General features: G+C 36.5%; 3 protein-coding genes across 4 annotated transcripts; all 3 read left to right on the top strand.

Moving 5' to 3' along the window:
- LOC105155806 lies at window positions 55-4,272 on the top strand. The gene is made up of 6 exons (XM_020692098.1): window positions 55-608; window positions 1,528-1,587; window positions 1,706-1,818; window positions 2,178-2,510; window positions 2,662-3,370; window positions 3,843-4,272. The coding sequence occupies exons 1-6, from the start codon at window positions 371-373 to the stop codon at window positions 3,911-3,913; spliced, it is 1,524 nt and encodes a 507-aa protein (XP_020547757.1). The 5' UTR covers window positions 55-370; the 3' UTR covers window positions 3,914-4,272.
- On the top strand, window positions 6,160-9,521 carry LOC105155807 (phosphatidylinositol 4-kinase gamma 8). Of its 2 annotated transcripts, none has more exons than XM_011071764.2 (4): window positions 6,160-6,389; window positions 6,646-6,691; window positions 6,823-6,888; window positions 7,314-9,521. In XM_011071764.2, the coding sequence occupies exon 4, from the start codon at window positions 7,420-7,422 to the stop codon at window positions 9,085-9,087; it is 1,668 nt and encodes a 555-aa protein (XP_011070066.1). In that variant the 5' UTR covers window positions 6,160-6,389; window positions 6,646-6,691; window positions 6,823-6,888; window positions 7,314-7,419; the 3' UTR covers window positions 9,088-9,521. The 2 variants fall into 2 exon arrangements, with proteins under 2 accessions (XP_011070066.1, XP_011070067.1); XM_011071765.2 differs by lacking the exon at window positions 6,160-6,389 and adding an exon at window positions 6,409-6,534.
- Window positions 13,484-14,430, top strand: LOC105155808 (Werner Syndrome-like exonuclease). Its single transcript, XM_011071768.2, has one exon. It carries the CDS (start codon window positions 13,603-13,605, stop codon window positions 14,242-14,244), a length of 642 nt encoding a protein of 213 aa, XP_011070070.1. The 5' UTR covers window positions 13,484-13,602; the 3' UTR covers window positions 14,245-14,430.

Below are 15,228 nucleotides of genomic sequence, written 5' to 3' on the forward strand. Positions count from 1 at the left end.
AATTATAAGATAATCCTCTGACTACACTTTCTTCCACTTTATTACCACTACAAACAAAGCAGCAAAAAGACTTGTCCTATCTCACAACTGAGGGAAAAAACAGTTGATCTGCTGAAGTTACTCCACCACAATCTTCCATTTTCCCCCAACTTCTTCAAACCCTAAATTAAATTAAAATTTTGAGTTCTCTACCCCGCAACCACTCACCAAAATTTCCCTTTCTCCCATTTTTCTACACAGATATAGTGCAAGAAAAGGAAGGAGATAAAGGGGAGGTAGCTGTGGACTCTCTTTCACCGAACCACACCAGTCATGGAGCATTGTGGAAAAGCCCACAAGGAAGGAAACCCACATTGCTGAGATTACTGCAATGGGGAAGGGGGAGGATGAGCATCCTTTGCCGAGTACATCTTTTGAGGCCCAGGGTACAACCCTGAGTGCGGGGAGCAGGAAAGGGTGCTGTTTGGGTTGCAGTAGGCTTCGGGAGTTGTTTACTTTCAGATGTGTTTTCATTTTGGTGCTTGGTGTTGCAGTGCTTCTGTCGGCTGTTTTTTGGCTGCCGTTTTTTCACTTTGGAGATCACAAAGATCTGGATCTGGACTATGGAGGTTGGTGGGCCTTTGTTTAGTGTATTGCTATTTAATTCCAAATGTTTGATTTTTGCAATTCCGGGATAGTGTTTATCAGCATTGTGCAGTGCATGCAGATCTGTGTGTGTGTTTTTTGGGTTAAGTCGATCAAATTGGGATTTACATGCTTTATCGGTGGTTGAATTCTTGAATTCTACTGGTGATTGCTGCATTTTGGTTTTTGTGGTTGGATAATGACTTCAATTTTTTTTTCGTTTGATGTTAAATTGGTGGTAAGTGAGAAAACCTTCCTTTTCTTCTTGAAGATCCCTTATCAAGATTATTTCTCACATAATAGAATTGTATTTATGGCTGTTAATGCTGAATTTCTAGTTGAACGGTGAATTGGGTTCACTCCCCATTCTTCTCGTGTTTTTGTCTTGTTGTTAATTCTTATTTTTGTGTTGATTTATTTTTATTTCCGCCCTTTTTTGGGAGTTTTCTGTTAACTAATGATGGGTGATATGCATTGGCAATATTCTTATCGGGATCAACCAGTACCTTTAAAATGTTAATGCATATCTAGTGTTCTAAAACTACTTCTATTTCAGATATTGTAAATTTATTACGGGTATGTACTATTTTGACTTGGATTATATACCCGACTCATATTAATACCATTAGGACGAACAAAAATCCTCTTTGTAACAGATTTCTAGAAAAAAACATTTTGTTGGGTAAAAGGTAGCACGGAATATTATAATTGAGTGGCGTCCCTTTTCCCTTCTTGGCAAACAGAAAGATAAAGGTGTACTTCCCCTTGTTAAAATTCCTGCATATATGCATAATGCATATCCCCCCAAGCATAACCTTAGGACTCAGCTACATGACTTTGAGGGCTTGAATCATTGTGAGCTAGTGAAAAGCTTTAAGAGATGAATTTGGTATTTCTACTCAGACACTAGTAAGAAAATGGAAGTCGAGGAAGGCTGGCATAAGCAGGAGCAAAGAGATGTAGGTAAACTTGTGCTAATCATTATAAATTTTCAGAACTTGGATTTTTATGTGGTGGTCAGTCAGAGGGATTCTTATTACATATTAGAATGCAATGTAATGTTTTGTTTAATGCTCTCCAGGTCATGATATAGTGGCAAGTTTCATGCTGCGAAACCCAGCTTCTTTTCTTGAAGACAATGTCTTGCAACTTGAGAACGATATTTTTGATGAGATGAGCTTCTCCTCTACTAAAGTACGCCTATAAGCTCTTGATATCATTGCTTTATAACTTTATTGCTCTTTTTTCTTTTCTTCTAGATGCGACTAACAGATGAACGTGTCCTTCTGTACCAGACATGTCAAAGTAGATCAGCATGAACCTAACACTTGAATAATTTTTTCTACATAATGCCTCCTGCTAAACAATTACTCGTTAATCGTGCTTTAGTTACCGTGAACTGCATGAGTTTTACTTCTTAACTTAGTAACTTTGGGGTCAGTATATGTAACAAGTTGTGCTAGAAATGGACACCCCTTCTCTTTATTTATGTTGACTACATTCTTCTTTTTCTTTTCCTTTGTAAATCTTACAATGTTTCCTTTCTGTGACAGGTAGAAATAATATCTCTAGACATAACGAAGGTTGTGTTTGCAGTTGAATCTGATCTGACCACGCAGAGTTTAATCAAATCGTCTTTTGTCTCTATAATCACACATCAATCATTTCTTCATTTGACGACGTCTTTGTTCGGGGATCCTTTTTCCTTTGAGGTGCTCAAATTCCGAGGAGGGATTACCGCTACTCCTGAACAGAAGGCATTCCTTATGCAGAGTGTTCAGATCCTTTTCAACTTCACTTTGAACTTCTCCATTGATCAAACACTAAACAATTTCGACGAACTTAGGAGCCAACTGAAAACCGGCTTACATCTGGCTCCATATGAGGTCTGAGGATGATATACCTTTCTTTTTTCACTTATAATGACTGTTATGATTATCATATTATATTTCAATCTGATGTACTTTCTAAATTCCCTTGTCAAAGAGTCAGCAGTAAAAGCTCAAATTCTTCTTTTGCTTCTTTTCTAAAATGCAGAACTTGTATATAAGGCTGACTAATCTAAAGGGTTCAACAGTGGCTCCACCTACAACAGTTCAGTCACAAGTTGTTTTGGCAGTGGGCATTAATCCGTCGAAATCCAGGTTAAAGCAGTTGGCTCAAACTATAACTGGTTCTCATCATACTAAGAATCTTGGTCTGAATAACACTGTATTTGGACGGGTTAAACAAGTCCGTCTTTCATCCATATTGCAACACTCCCTTGGCGGTGATGGGAGTGGGCCATCTCCATCACCTTCTCCATCTCCTCTGCCACAATCCCACAACCACCACCACCACCACCACCGTGACACCCATCTTGCTCCTAGTGTTTCACCTTCACCATCAATGGGGAGTTATGGATCTGTAATCGGGAGAGGATCACCGATATCTAGTCCTGTCCCTGCACCAGCACCGTCAAGGAATAAAGCCTCACCACCTCCGGCTTGTCATTTTGGTAACAATAATAGGTCTCCGTGGAAGCACAATAAACATTCTCATATGGCACCGGCAGCACCACCATATGCACCTGATGCTGCTCCAACACAACCGAAGCAAACAAGTTTCCTGCCACCCCAATTGTCACCAGTTCCTGCTGCAAGCCCGCCAAAGGTAGCTTATGCTCATAGTCAACCCCCGTCCAACGGTGAATCTCGTGCGAGGCCACTGGATTCAATGCCAATAGTTTCACCATCGCCATCTCCATGTGAGTATATATCTTTCAAGTTGATTGAGCATGTGCAAACTAGTATTTTCCTTTTTCTAGTAGCATATGTAAAGGAAGATCTCTTCAAGTTACCCGTCTGCCTGATCTCTGTTACGGGTGTATACTGTCCATTGAATCAAGCACCTAGTGGGAAGGGTCAAGCATGGATCCCAAACCCTGGCCTTTCAGCGTGTGGGTTGTATCCTCTTAATTTAGAGTATGTTTGTTGTAGTTTTGTGAATCCTGACCACCTTTAGCTGACCCAACTAATCACACGACAAATGTAATAGCACTTGTGTTGTGATTGTTCACTCTTCTTAAATTGTGTATCAATCATATGTCAAGTGTGACTCACCAACCGTTTATTTGCTTACCATCTGAATAACCCGTTGAGCTATTTACTATGCATGTGTCTACCCAATATTTCAAGACATTAAATTTCACATTGTTGATCAAGTGTACCCCTTTGCAGCCTCTGCAGGTATATTCTCCTCCAATATGTGGACACTTCTGCTTCACACAGTTATCTTCGTGCTCTTGTAGCTGCGGAAAAAGCATCATGTTATCAGGCAAATATACTGCCCGATAATTTCGAAAATGCTTCCATCAGCTTCTTGTATCCACCCAAAGGAGCAGCGATAAGTGGAGGAATTTGCTGGTGCGAGTGATGCCAAAAATGGGCATTCGCCTCACAATTGAGTGCATATAACTTGTCTTGTGCTTGTAAATATTCGATTAAAAGTTCAGCGGCTAAATGCATCAAGGTCAAAGTCACAGAGGTGACGGTCCGTGAAGACGTGCACTGCCGCTGAAGTCGTGTATGATAAAATTTTAAGGAGGGAAAATCACAAATGTAAACACATCACCTTTTTCGTTTCAAATCTCTTACAAGCCTACAACCACCCATGATTCTTCACCATATTTGATACATTTCACTTCATTTCTGCACTTGGTGTTTGCTTATCTTGGCTGGCAGGACCAGATATGGGAGCTCATGCCCCTTCATTTTGCCAGGATCCAAATATGCATGTACACATACATGGATGGCTATGATTGTCTTAAGCTTAGAAACCTCATAACTCAATCAAGAATTTGAATTTTCTCTGCAGTAAATATTGAGAAATTTGCAAACAACCGTCAGAATTTGCATGCGCCTTAAAATTGATGTTTTATTTTTTTTTTGTTTCTTTGTAGATGCACACTGTTTATATAAAATTAGCAACATTTTGTACATATGGAGTAATATTTAATATACATTTACACGTGAAACCAAATAAACAAATAAAAGAAAATAAAAGATTCATGTTGTTTTTATTTAGGGATAATTACACTTTCCTCTCTTGCGGTTTGGTGTGATTACATGTAGATTTTTTGTAGTTTGCGAAATTATATGTAACTCCCTTGATGTTTGCTTTTGTCTAATAAATAAGTTATCCCGTTAGTCAAAATTAACTGAATTTGTTGATATTAACAAAAAAATTGAATCAAAATTGATATTTGCTTTTGATTGATTTAAAATCGACTTATTGCACGTCAAACAATTTTTTCGAACTACACTACCCTTATGACGATTAATATATACCTTCTCACATGCATTAACGCGTGAAAAAGTATGAGAGTAATTTGATCATAAAAATATTTTTTTGACCTGTTATAATTTCAGTAATGAGTCAATTAGAAATAAATACAAGTTCTTTTTTCTATTTTTTTGTTAATATAAACAAATTCGATAAATTTTGACTAACGAATGAACTTATTTGTTAGACAGAAGCAATACTGAGGAGCGTTATAATTATATATAAATTTTATGTAGTTTTAAAAATTATATCTAGTAGATTAATTTTTTATTTTATTTAACAAATAGATCACTTCGTTTGTCAAAATCAATGAATTTATTGATATTAATAAACAAATTGAATAAAAATTGATATTTACCAGCAATTAATTTGTTATTGACGAATTGCAGGTCAAACACATCTTTTGTTGCTAAATTACCCTTATAATGGTGAAATATAATTCATTACATGCATTACACGTGATAAGGTATAAGAGTAATTTGGCAATAAGAAGACTTATTTAACTTGTAATAAATTAGTAAAGGGTAAATATAATTTTTAATTCTATTTTTTGTTAATATCACCAAATTTTGATTAATGGATAGACTTAACTATTAGATGAAAACAAACTTAAAGAGTATTAGATGTAATTTTTAAATTATAGATATTTTATTTGTCATTAAACCAAACTTCAGGAAGGATAGTGCAATTATCATTTTATTTTAGGATAAATTAAAATAACATCCCCTGTGGTTTGTCATAATTAGGACACTCTCTCGTTGTTTGAAAAATTACGAGTACCTCCTAAATTTAATAACCGTCTAACAATTACCCTAATTTGTTAGGTTTCTATTTATTTTTTGTGATTGACCGATCAAAATGCCCTTGTGAATTAAAAATTATAATTTTATTAATTTTTTATAGATTAAATGAATAATTTTTTCTATAATTTTTAAAATTTTCATCCATCTCGTCTAATTTTTTTTAGAAAAAATTAAAATACAGTAGGGGTCAAATTGATAATTTTATTGAAATTAAAAAGGTATTTGTAATTTTTCAAATAACGACATGTATTCATAATTATATCAAATTTGAAAAGAGGTGGTTATGATTATCCTTTTATTTTATACATTGATAGGAAGATATCATTAATAGACAATTTTGTCCTTTTAATGGAAAGACTAAAGAGCGGCCATAAATAGAAACGGCCCCCGCAAAGAGACCGGCGGGGGGGACAGTGTCTGCGTTCCACCGGATTTTTCTGAGAGGAGAAGAGGCGGGGGAGAGAAATTACGATTTTATATAAAGGAAATAAAGTAAACGTATTGCCATTTGAAACGGTAAAAAAAAAAAAAAAGATTTAAGTTTTGTAGGCGTTTTTTTTTTTTCCGGTGACGGAATAATCCGCTCTCGCGCTCTCCCGTTGCCGTTTCGTCGCCCTGGATGCCTCACCAGTGTTCAGGGTGCTCCTCTCTTTCTCTCTCTCTGCGTTGTTTATTTGTCTGGATTTTCTTTTTGAGTGAAATTTCGTGTCGCATTGTGGATTTGTCGATTTTGCTTGGTTTTAGGATGATTCGTAATGTTGCGTTGGTTTTCTGACATAATCACGTAATTAATTCTACTCTCAAATGTTATGGTTCTATATTCTATATTTGATCACTCGGAGATTTTGAATAAATGATGCTTGACGATTTTTACATTTTTGTTCATCCTCTGCAGTCCATTTTGGTGATTTTAAACAGAGGAGCGAGGGTCTAATAAGAAGGTAGGTTGTGACGAAATAGTGTAATTCCTTTCTTTCCATATAAATTTGTAGTTGTGTTGTATTAAATCTGATTTTCTTTTTACAGTCCAGATCATATAATGATGGTGCATATATTGCTTGAAATTTTGTAGGTGTACGGAGATTAGCACCATGATTCTAGTTGTTGATCTTTGCAGCTTTTTAAATGCGAATTTCAAGTAAGAAACATATATTTACTGCATATTCTGTTCCCATGTCTCCTTTCTCTGCAATTTCATTTTGGGAATCTAAATCAACGGTAAAGCTTAAAACATCAGAAATTGTGATCCAAAGATAATTGGTTTCCTGGTCGGAATTCAGACTTGTGTTCAATATAACCTCACCAATAAGTTTTCAGCAATGAATCATGTACTCTGACAATAAGTTTGTCTTCTTTTACATATTACTTTAAGGGCAAAACTTGAGATACTGAGTAGTGAGTTCCATAATTTATTAAGTTTGTTGATAATTTAGAACATCAATGTTATATGACCTGATCATTCCTAGAGCCAACTTCTTTTCCGTGCCAATTATAACAAATCCTCTGAATCTTAAATTTTGATGAAGTTCTGGTCCTCAATAGAAAGTTATGGTTTGATTGCAGAGATGTGATGTCTAATCTCCCAGGGCAGACTAACCCTACAGAAAACCCTTGAGAAGCGCCCGTAGCATGTATAATAGCCATACTCTCCTGCACGAGTCTCTTCAAGATGGCTGTAGCCGTTGATCAAGGTTATGGATTCAAGACATTTTCCCGACCCCCAAGATGCAAACTCCCGTCTTTCACTCAACTTGATTTCAATATGCTCGATGGCAGTCAATCCAAGAATGCACAATCTCTGGAACATGCTTTTGAGTTCACCAACATGCATAGGAGCTCCTCCTCTCCATGCCTATCTCATTCTTCTAAAGTAAAAGATGATTATGATACCAATTCAAGGATTGAAATCCTTGTTGGCCATGCAGCACCAAGAGTACGTGCTCTAGTTGTTGAAGTTGCCATAGCTATGGCCTCTGGTGTCAATCCTGAGCCAACGTCAAATGGGCTTGGTGGTGCCTACTTTTTGCGTGCTCAAAATGGTGATGCTATAGCTGTTGCAAAGCCTATAGATGAGGAACCTCTAGCCTTCAACAATCCAAAAGGTTTAGCAGGACGGATGTTAGGCCAACCTGGCATGAAATGCTCCATCAGGATCGGTGAAACTGGTTTGCGTGAATCGGCTGCTTATTTCCTTGACCATGACAACTTTGCCGGTGTCCCTCCTACAGCATTAGTTAGATTCTCCCATGTCAAATTCAATTTAAATAGTCTAGGAGCAGATTCGAACCCAGTTTATAAGATTGCATCGCTTCAACGTTTTGTGAATCATGACTCTGATGCAGGAGATTTGGGGCCTTCAAGCTTCTCAGTCACTTCTGTACACCATATAGGTATACTAGATATAAGACTGATGAATCTTGACAGGCATGCGGGGAACATTCTCGTGAGGCAAGGACATGAAAATTATGCCGGGGGAACGGCTGAGCTAGTTCCCATAGATCATGGATTTTGCTTACCTGAGTCACTTGATGATCCATATTTTGAGTGGCTGCACTGGCCGCAGGCCTCGATACCTTTTTCGGAGCCTGAAGTTGATTACATATCCAGACTTGATCCTTATAAAGATGCTGAGCTGCTAAGAACTGAGCTTCCGGCAATCGGGGAGTCTTCCGTTCGGGTTCTAGTGCTTTGCACAATCTTCTTGAAACAAGCAACAGCCCATGGGTTGTGTCTTGCTGATATAGGTGAGATGATGACTAGGGAATTTCAGGGAGGAGAAGAATATTGGAGTACATTAGAGAACCTATGCCTAAATGCTAAGGATAGCTTGAAGATCGGACTAAGTGATGATAATGACAGTGATAATCAGCTTGAAGAAGTTGATGAGGAGGTGTTCCAATTTGATGCTGAATATGAGGATGGCCTTAATGAATCAACAGATACCAATGATAGTTTGCAGAACTCCCCCACAAATGGTAAGCCATCAAATATTCCAAGATTTTCATCGACGAGGAAGTTACATGATTTGACATTCCCTGTTAATAAGAATGAAGAATATCTAGTTGATGATCATGCTCTGAACACATTCTTGGACAATTGCGCCGATGGAGGCAATAATGGGGATGATGGTGCCAAGGCCAGTGCCTTGATGAGGAGTCTCAGTTTCTCCATACAAAAGTATAATCATGACGGTCAATGCATTTCGTTTGGGGAAATGGATGATGAGGAGTGGCAGTTGTTCTTGGAAAGGTTTCTAAAACTTCTGCCGAAGGCCTTTGAGGAAAGAAAAGCCATGGGCTTGTCGAAGCAAAGGTTGGGATGTTCTTGTGATTTTTGAAGAATGTTTTGAGTGCAATAATCCGTGTCGAACAATTGTCTATACATCTTACTAACGCCATAGATGACTTGCATAGGATGTAGATAAAAATCTTTAGTACAGGCGGAAAAGCGATCGGCAGCTGCAAGAGGCCGTCCATTCCCTTTGTAGGCTTGTAGATGATCTTTCTCTTCCTGCATTTCTTTGTGGTCTTTTTTCTATTTTTCTTCTCTTTCGATCGCAGAAACTGTATAGTACTGTAGGAAGTGATTTCTCACGAAATCTTGTAATTAGTTTAGGGCAGCAAAATCAAAATTTGTAGCCCTTTAAGCTGATGGCTACATTTTAGTCTTGTACCTTTATTTCTTCCTTGAAAGAGTTCTTATATTTATGCTTCCTCACTTGGAGCATTCTTAGCAAAACTTTTATACATATGGATTTTCCCTCTAGTTTTACACCTCTCTGTCTCAAGTGTCTTTTTTTATCTTTGTGAAACTACTTCAAACACTGCACATACCCACCCACAAACAACACTGCTAAAAACCAAAGTGATACTGAGAAAAAGGAAATTTTTTTCTTGCTTTCCTAATTTCCAATACAACAAAGCTTTGACACCATAGATTTCAGTGTCGAATTACAATACATAATTCCATCTTTCTCTCTTCCTTTTCAGTCCACACTTTGAACAATCCCTTTTCTTGGCTCCAACTCCACTTCACCTTCAATTTTCACCTCCTCACCCACAATACTTCCTTCTTCTTCTTCTCCACCCTTCTCTTCTCTCTTGATCACTGTACTTGAACCCGAATTGAAGGACCCGAATTTGGGTGTGGATTCAGGCGTACCCGCAAACCCAGACCCACCACAGAATTTGGTGTCAAAAGTGAAGGAATAGCTGGAATTCAATAATAGTGAATTCTTCTTCTTGATGAGGGCTTCACACTCGTCTAGAGCACTCGGGCAGCCTTTTCTCTTCTTGGAATCGCGTCTGTTCCAGGGGTTTTCTTCCTCCGGGGTTGCTCCGCCGCCGGAGGGTGGTGGGTCGGGGCGGGGATCGGGGTTGTTTGTGGGGGGTGAGGATGGGTTGACTGACGTCTTTTGCTGTGTCTGGTGCTCTTCCATTTTGGGCGAGCCGGCGGCGGAGTGATTGGATTGGAGGTCCTACACTTTTAACTAATATGGAAGTTAGTGCAACTTATTTTAATTTCAGTGAGTTGTTATTCTTGGTAGCGATTACAGTAATTAAACTAGTTATGAACCCGTGCGTTGCCCGGACATATTATATTTTAATTAAAAAGATAATTACACTCCACTTTTTTCAGATTTAGTAATTATATGTAAATTTTTTTTTGTAACTTGAGAAATTATATTTAACACCATCAAAATCTACTTCCGTCTAATAAATAAGTCTGTAATTTGATCAAAATTCACTAAATTTGTTGATAGTTAACAAAAATATGGAATGAAAATTGATAGTTACCTTTAATTGACTTATTACTGACTTATTGCAGGTCAAATAATTTTTTCGGACTAAGCCATCCTTATAACAGCAAAAATATACCTCTTCACATACATTAATGCGTAAAGATGTACGAGGGTAATTTAGTCATAAAAAAATTATTTGACCTGCAATAAGTTAGTAATATATATTTTTTATGGGATAATTACACTGCCCTCTCCTAAAATTTGGTGTTATTATATGTAGTCCACTATAGTTTGAGAAATTATATCTAACACCTTTGAGGTTTGCTTTTGTCTAACAAATAAGTTCTTTTGTTAGTTAAAATTTACTGGATTTACTGATATTAACAAAAAAATATATATATTTACCCTTGATTGAATTATTATTGATTTATTGCAGGTCAAATAAATCTTTTAATTATTAAATTATCCTCATACGTCTTCATGCAGCAATGCATGTAAGGAGGTATATGTTTACCGTTATATGAGTATTTTGGTTCGAAAAAAAATATTTAACTTGAAATAAATCAGTAATAAGTAAATCGAGGGTAAATATCAAGTTTTATTTAATTTTTTTTATTAATATCAGCAAATTCAGTGATTTTTGACCAATAGGGGACTTCTTTGTTAGATGGAAACAAATCGTAGGAGCGCTAGATGTAATTTTCTAAACTATAGGAGGTCTAGTGTAATTACACCAAACTTCAGAGGAGGAGAGAGTAATTATCTTTTTTTTTATTTTTATTAATATCAGTAAATTCATAAATTTTGATTAATGAAGAATTTATTCGTTAGACGGAAGCTAGCCTAAAGGGTGCTAGATGTAATTTTCTAAACTATATGGGATTTATATGTAATTACACCAATTTTAGGGGAGGAGAGTATAATTATGTTTAATTAAAATTATTTAATATTTAGTATTGATTAGTATTATTTTTGAATGAATTAATTTTTTTTAAATATTAAGATATTACATGTATTGATTTTTTTGCAATTGAAATTATTAGACAAATTATTCTTTAGTGTTAGTTATTATATATGAATTGCATAACTAGAAATATACCTTAATGTTTGTAATATTTCATTGGGGACTTGGTCTTCTCTAATCGATTGGTGGTTGCTATAAATAGAGAGCTGTACCAGCGGAGAGAACGACTTAAGCTTGATACTATAAGTTTTACCTACTATACTTTGTACCTTGATACTACACATTTTACCTTCATGCTATAATTTTAGCTGAAAGAAACACTTTAATTTTGTACTTATAATTTTACACTTCAATTTTAATATCTTATTTGTACATAAAAAATGAGGAATAACACACTTATTTCCATTCATTTTGACTCTATTACTTCCTAGCATTCTATTTACTACTTTCTACTCCAAGTAGATCGAGCAACATAATTTTTGCTCTCATTAATTAGCACTGTTTGTGAGAACAAAGAACTAAAACGTGAGAATAATGAAGCTATCAACACCGAAGCTAACACCTACTCGAGTACTTCCTCGGGGAAGATGGTCCCCCTCCCTCTGGAGAACTTCTGGCGAATGATTACTACCTTCATTCAGGGCCTGACTTCAACGCCCACTCCACTATCATGTTAAAATTTTTATTTCTAACTTTTAATGGCCAAGGAACCTTGCGAGAAGACGTACCACCTAGGGGAAGGCTAGAGCACCCTCACTCGCACCCGCATTTTCAGTGAGGTGGTGGAGGAGACGCCTTCTTCAAATCGGAGTTTGAATTTCAGGTTTATAAGTTACTTTTCGCTGGATGCGCCACATGCTTACAGGGTTTGCTGATCCTTAATTGATTTTGTGAGGTATGTTTCCAAAGATCCTATGTGAATGCCACCTAGGTCACCTCTGGACGCATCGTGATATATGTTTTGACTTTGGCTAGAGGATTTCTAGTTTATAAACTTTCTTGTGGGTCTGCGAAACCTTACCTTCTCAGATTTGTGCTGGTTGAGCCTTTTTTTCGTCAATTTATTGGTGGGGGTCTATCCAGATTGGACTTCTAGGGTCATCCTAAACCCATACCCGAACTGTGGCTTTTAGGGGCACCTCGAGCCTTACATTCTTTTGGGCTCTTGTAATTACTTTCTTTTTTTTGGACTATGTACTTCAACTTATTTGGGCTAGTTCATTTATATGGACACACACACACATATATATATGTATATTAATTTAGATTTACATATTTTTTTAAGTAAAAACTGAGAACCTTTGCACTATGTTTGATTTGATGGATGAATTAGAGTTGAAAAATTAATCAAACTATTCAATAAGTTATTGAACTTGATCAAAACTTATTTGAACTCGATTTGTTAAACTTAACAAACTGAACTTGAATATAATCTTTTGCTCAATAAAGTTTCAAGCTTGGCTCGAACTCAGGTGATTAGTGCAAAAGTAAATTATTCGAACTTGACTGATGTTTTATCCATTAAAACTTGTTTAAACTCAATTGAACCAATAATCAAATTAAATTTAAACGTAAATTTTGAAACTCAATAATAATTCAAACAAATTTAAACTATCTAATTTGAAGTCATAAATTTCAAATTTCTAGTAGCAAATATTTTAGGTTGCATTTGAATTGAATTTCAAATCCTTCATATTTTAAACTAAATTTTAATAAGTATGAATTGATTTCAAATTTGAACTATGTTTTAATGAGAATTGATGAATTTTAATTAGAATATAAAATTGTTTAAAATATTTATTTCAAATTATTCTCAGAAATACAAATTCATTAAATTAAATGTAGCATTAAGAATTTTTTAATATGCTTTTATTTAAAAAAAAAATCATCTGAAAAAGAAAAATAGGTATTTTGAGTTATCCACCAAACCACTAGACTAGCCATCACAACCACCTAGACTAGCCATCACAGGCCATCATCACCACGTAGACTAGCCATCACCGCCATCACCGCTTGACAGAACCACGTGCTTATAAGTACCATTCCCCTCTCCACCATTCCCATAATTTCTTCTCTCTCAGTTCACACACACACTCTCTCTCTCTCTCTCACAGCAGACGAAGAGAAAAAGCATCTCCAGTCCAACTATGGGGATCGACATTAAGGACCACGACTTGCCCTGCGACACCCACAACACCTACGACGTTTACTTCTTCGAGGACACCATCTTCACCACCGTCACCCACGACCCCGACATTGTCTCCGAATGGATCTCCGAGATCACGTCCGTCCACCGCCGCAGACTTCGCAGCCTCATCGTCGGCCTCGACGTCGAGTGGCGTCCCTCCTTCACCAGACACCACCAGAACCCCGTTGCCACCCTCCAGCTCTGCGTCGGCCGCCGCTGCCTCATCTACCAGCTCATCTACTCCCGCTACATCCCGGAATCCCTCGTCGATTTCCTCTCCGAGGAAGATTTCACCTTCGTTGGGGTGGGCATCAAGTCCGACTTGGAGAAACTCGACAAGGACTACGGGATAGGAGGCGATGCGCACGCCGTGGAGCTGGGAAAGAGAGCGGCAGATGAATATGACAGGAAGGAGTTGAAGAACACTGGGCTGAAGGGTTTGTCGAGTTTTGTGCTGAGGCGAGAGTTGGAGAAACCGAAGCGGGTGACGATGGGTAGGTGGGACAACCGGTGGCTGACTGAGGATCAAGTGCTGTATGCTTGTGTTGATGCTTTCGTGTCTTTTGAGATTGGCAGGATTCTGAACGCTTCTGATTATTGATGAAAATGGGGAGGGTAGTGTGAGTGTCAGCTGCGTAGGAGTGATGGTAATGGTGTTTTGTGATGATGTAAAGAAGATGTTGGGTCTGTTTTTGGCTAGTTTGTCAGCTAAAGTGTTTTTGTAGTAAATGTTGACAGTATGGATGATTTTGGGGAATGGAATCAGGTTTGATGATGTTCAATTTTAGTTAGTTTTTTCTAATAATAATGAATGGAGATGGATGCATCACTACTTTAGTATTAAAAAGATGGCAGGTACACTTAGTAGGAAATGCCCACGACTTGAGCTATAGCTCGCGAGATTTGATTTGGTGCTCCAGCTTCATTTTTTTTTTATTTTTTTATATATTTAATTTTATATTCGATACTTTATCAATTTCATACTAAAAAAATTGACTATATTAAATTTATTATTTATTTTATTTTAGATAATAATAAATTGTGTATTTTTATTTAGACATTTAATCTTTATACAAAAATAGATTTAATCAATAATTTAGTAAATTATAATATATTTTATAATTAAAATTATTATTTAATATGATACGTATAAATTTTATGTTATATTTTAATATATATTTGTAATGTGTTATACTTTTTTTAAATTGACAAGTAATTCATTATTGATTTTTTTTTATCTATTTTTGAATTTTATATTTATATCAATATATATATATTATGTATTATATAATTTATTTTATTACTTATAAATTTATGTCAAAATTTAGTAACGAATTGAATGATTTCCCGTATGGCTATAAGGCATCTTCTGCTAAATCGGCATCGGAAGAATAAGTGATTATGCGTCTCGGTTGCTTCTTCATCACATAGAATACACCCTCCAATGTGTGTGAGCCAAGGTTTGTCTGTTGTTGGTAGTTTTTCCTGAATAGCCATCCATAGGATAAAACAATGTCGTGGGATCTTTAGCGAACCCGAAAGTAGTGAAGTCCAACCTACTTTCGGTCCAGGCGGGCAGATAAGT

This window comes from Sesamum indicum, linkage group LG2, assembly GCF_000512975.1.
Source record: "Sesamum indicum cultivar Zhongzhi No. 13 linkage group LG2, S_indicum_v1.0, whole genome shotgun sequence".
In the NCBI taxonomy this organism is placed as follows: Eukaryota; Viridiplantae; Streptophyta; class Magnoliopsida; order Lamiales; family Pedaliaceae; genus Sesamum; species Sesamum indicum.

Bases quoted from the DNA above. Each gene is read 5' to 3' on its own strand.
- LOC105155806 (XM_020692098.1), top strand. From the start codon at position 371: ATGGGGAAGGGGGAGGATGAGCATCCTTTGCCGAGTACATCTTTTGAG. The intron at 1,588-1,705 runs GTAAACTTGTGC...AATGCTCTCCAG, and splicing joins GCAGGAGCAAAGAGATGTAG to GTCATGATATAGTGGCAAGT. The intron at 2,511-2,661 runs GTCTGAGGATGA...TCTAAAATGCAG, and splicing joins TACATCTGGCTCCATATGAG to AACTTGTATATAAGGCTGAC.
- LOC105155808 (XM_011071768.2), top strand. From the start codon at position 13,603: ATGGGGATCGACATTAAGGACCACGACTTGCCCTGCGACACCCACAAC.
- LOC105155807 (XM_011071764.2), top strand. From the start codon at position 7,420: ATGGCTGTAGCCGTTGATCAAGGTTATGGATTCAAGACATTTTCCCGA.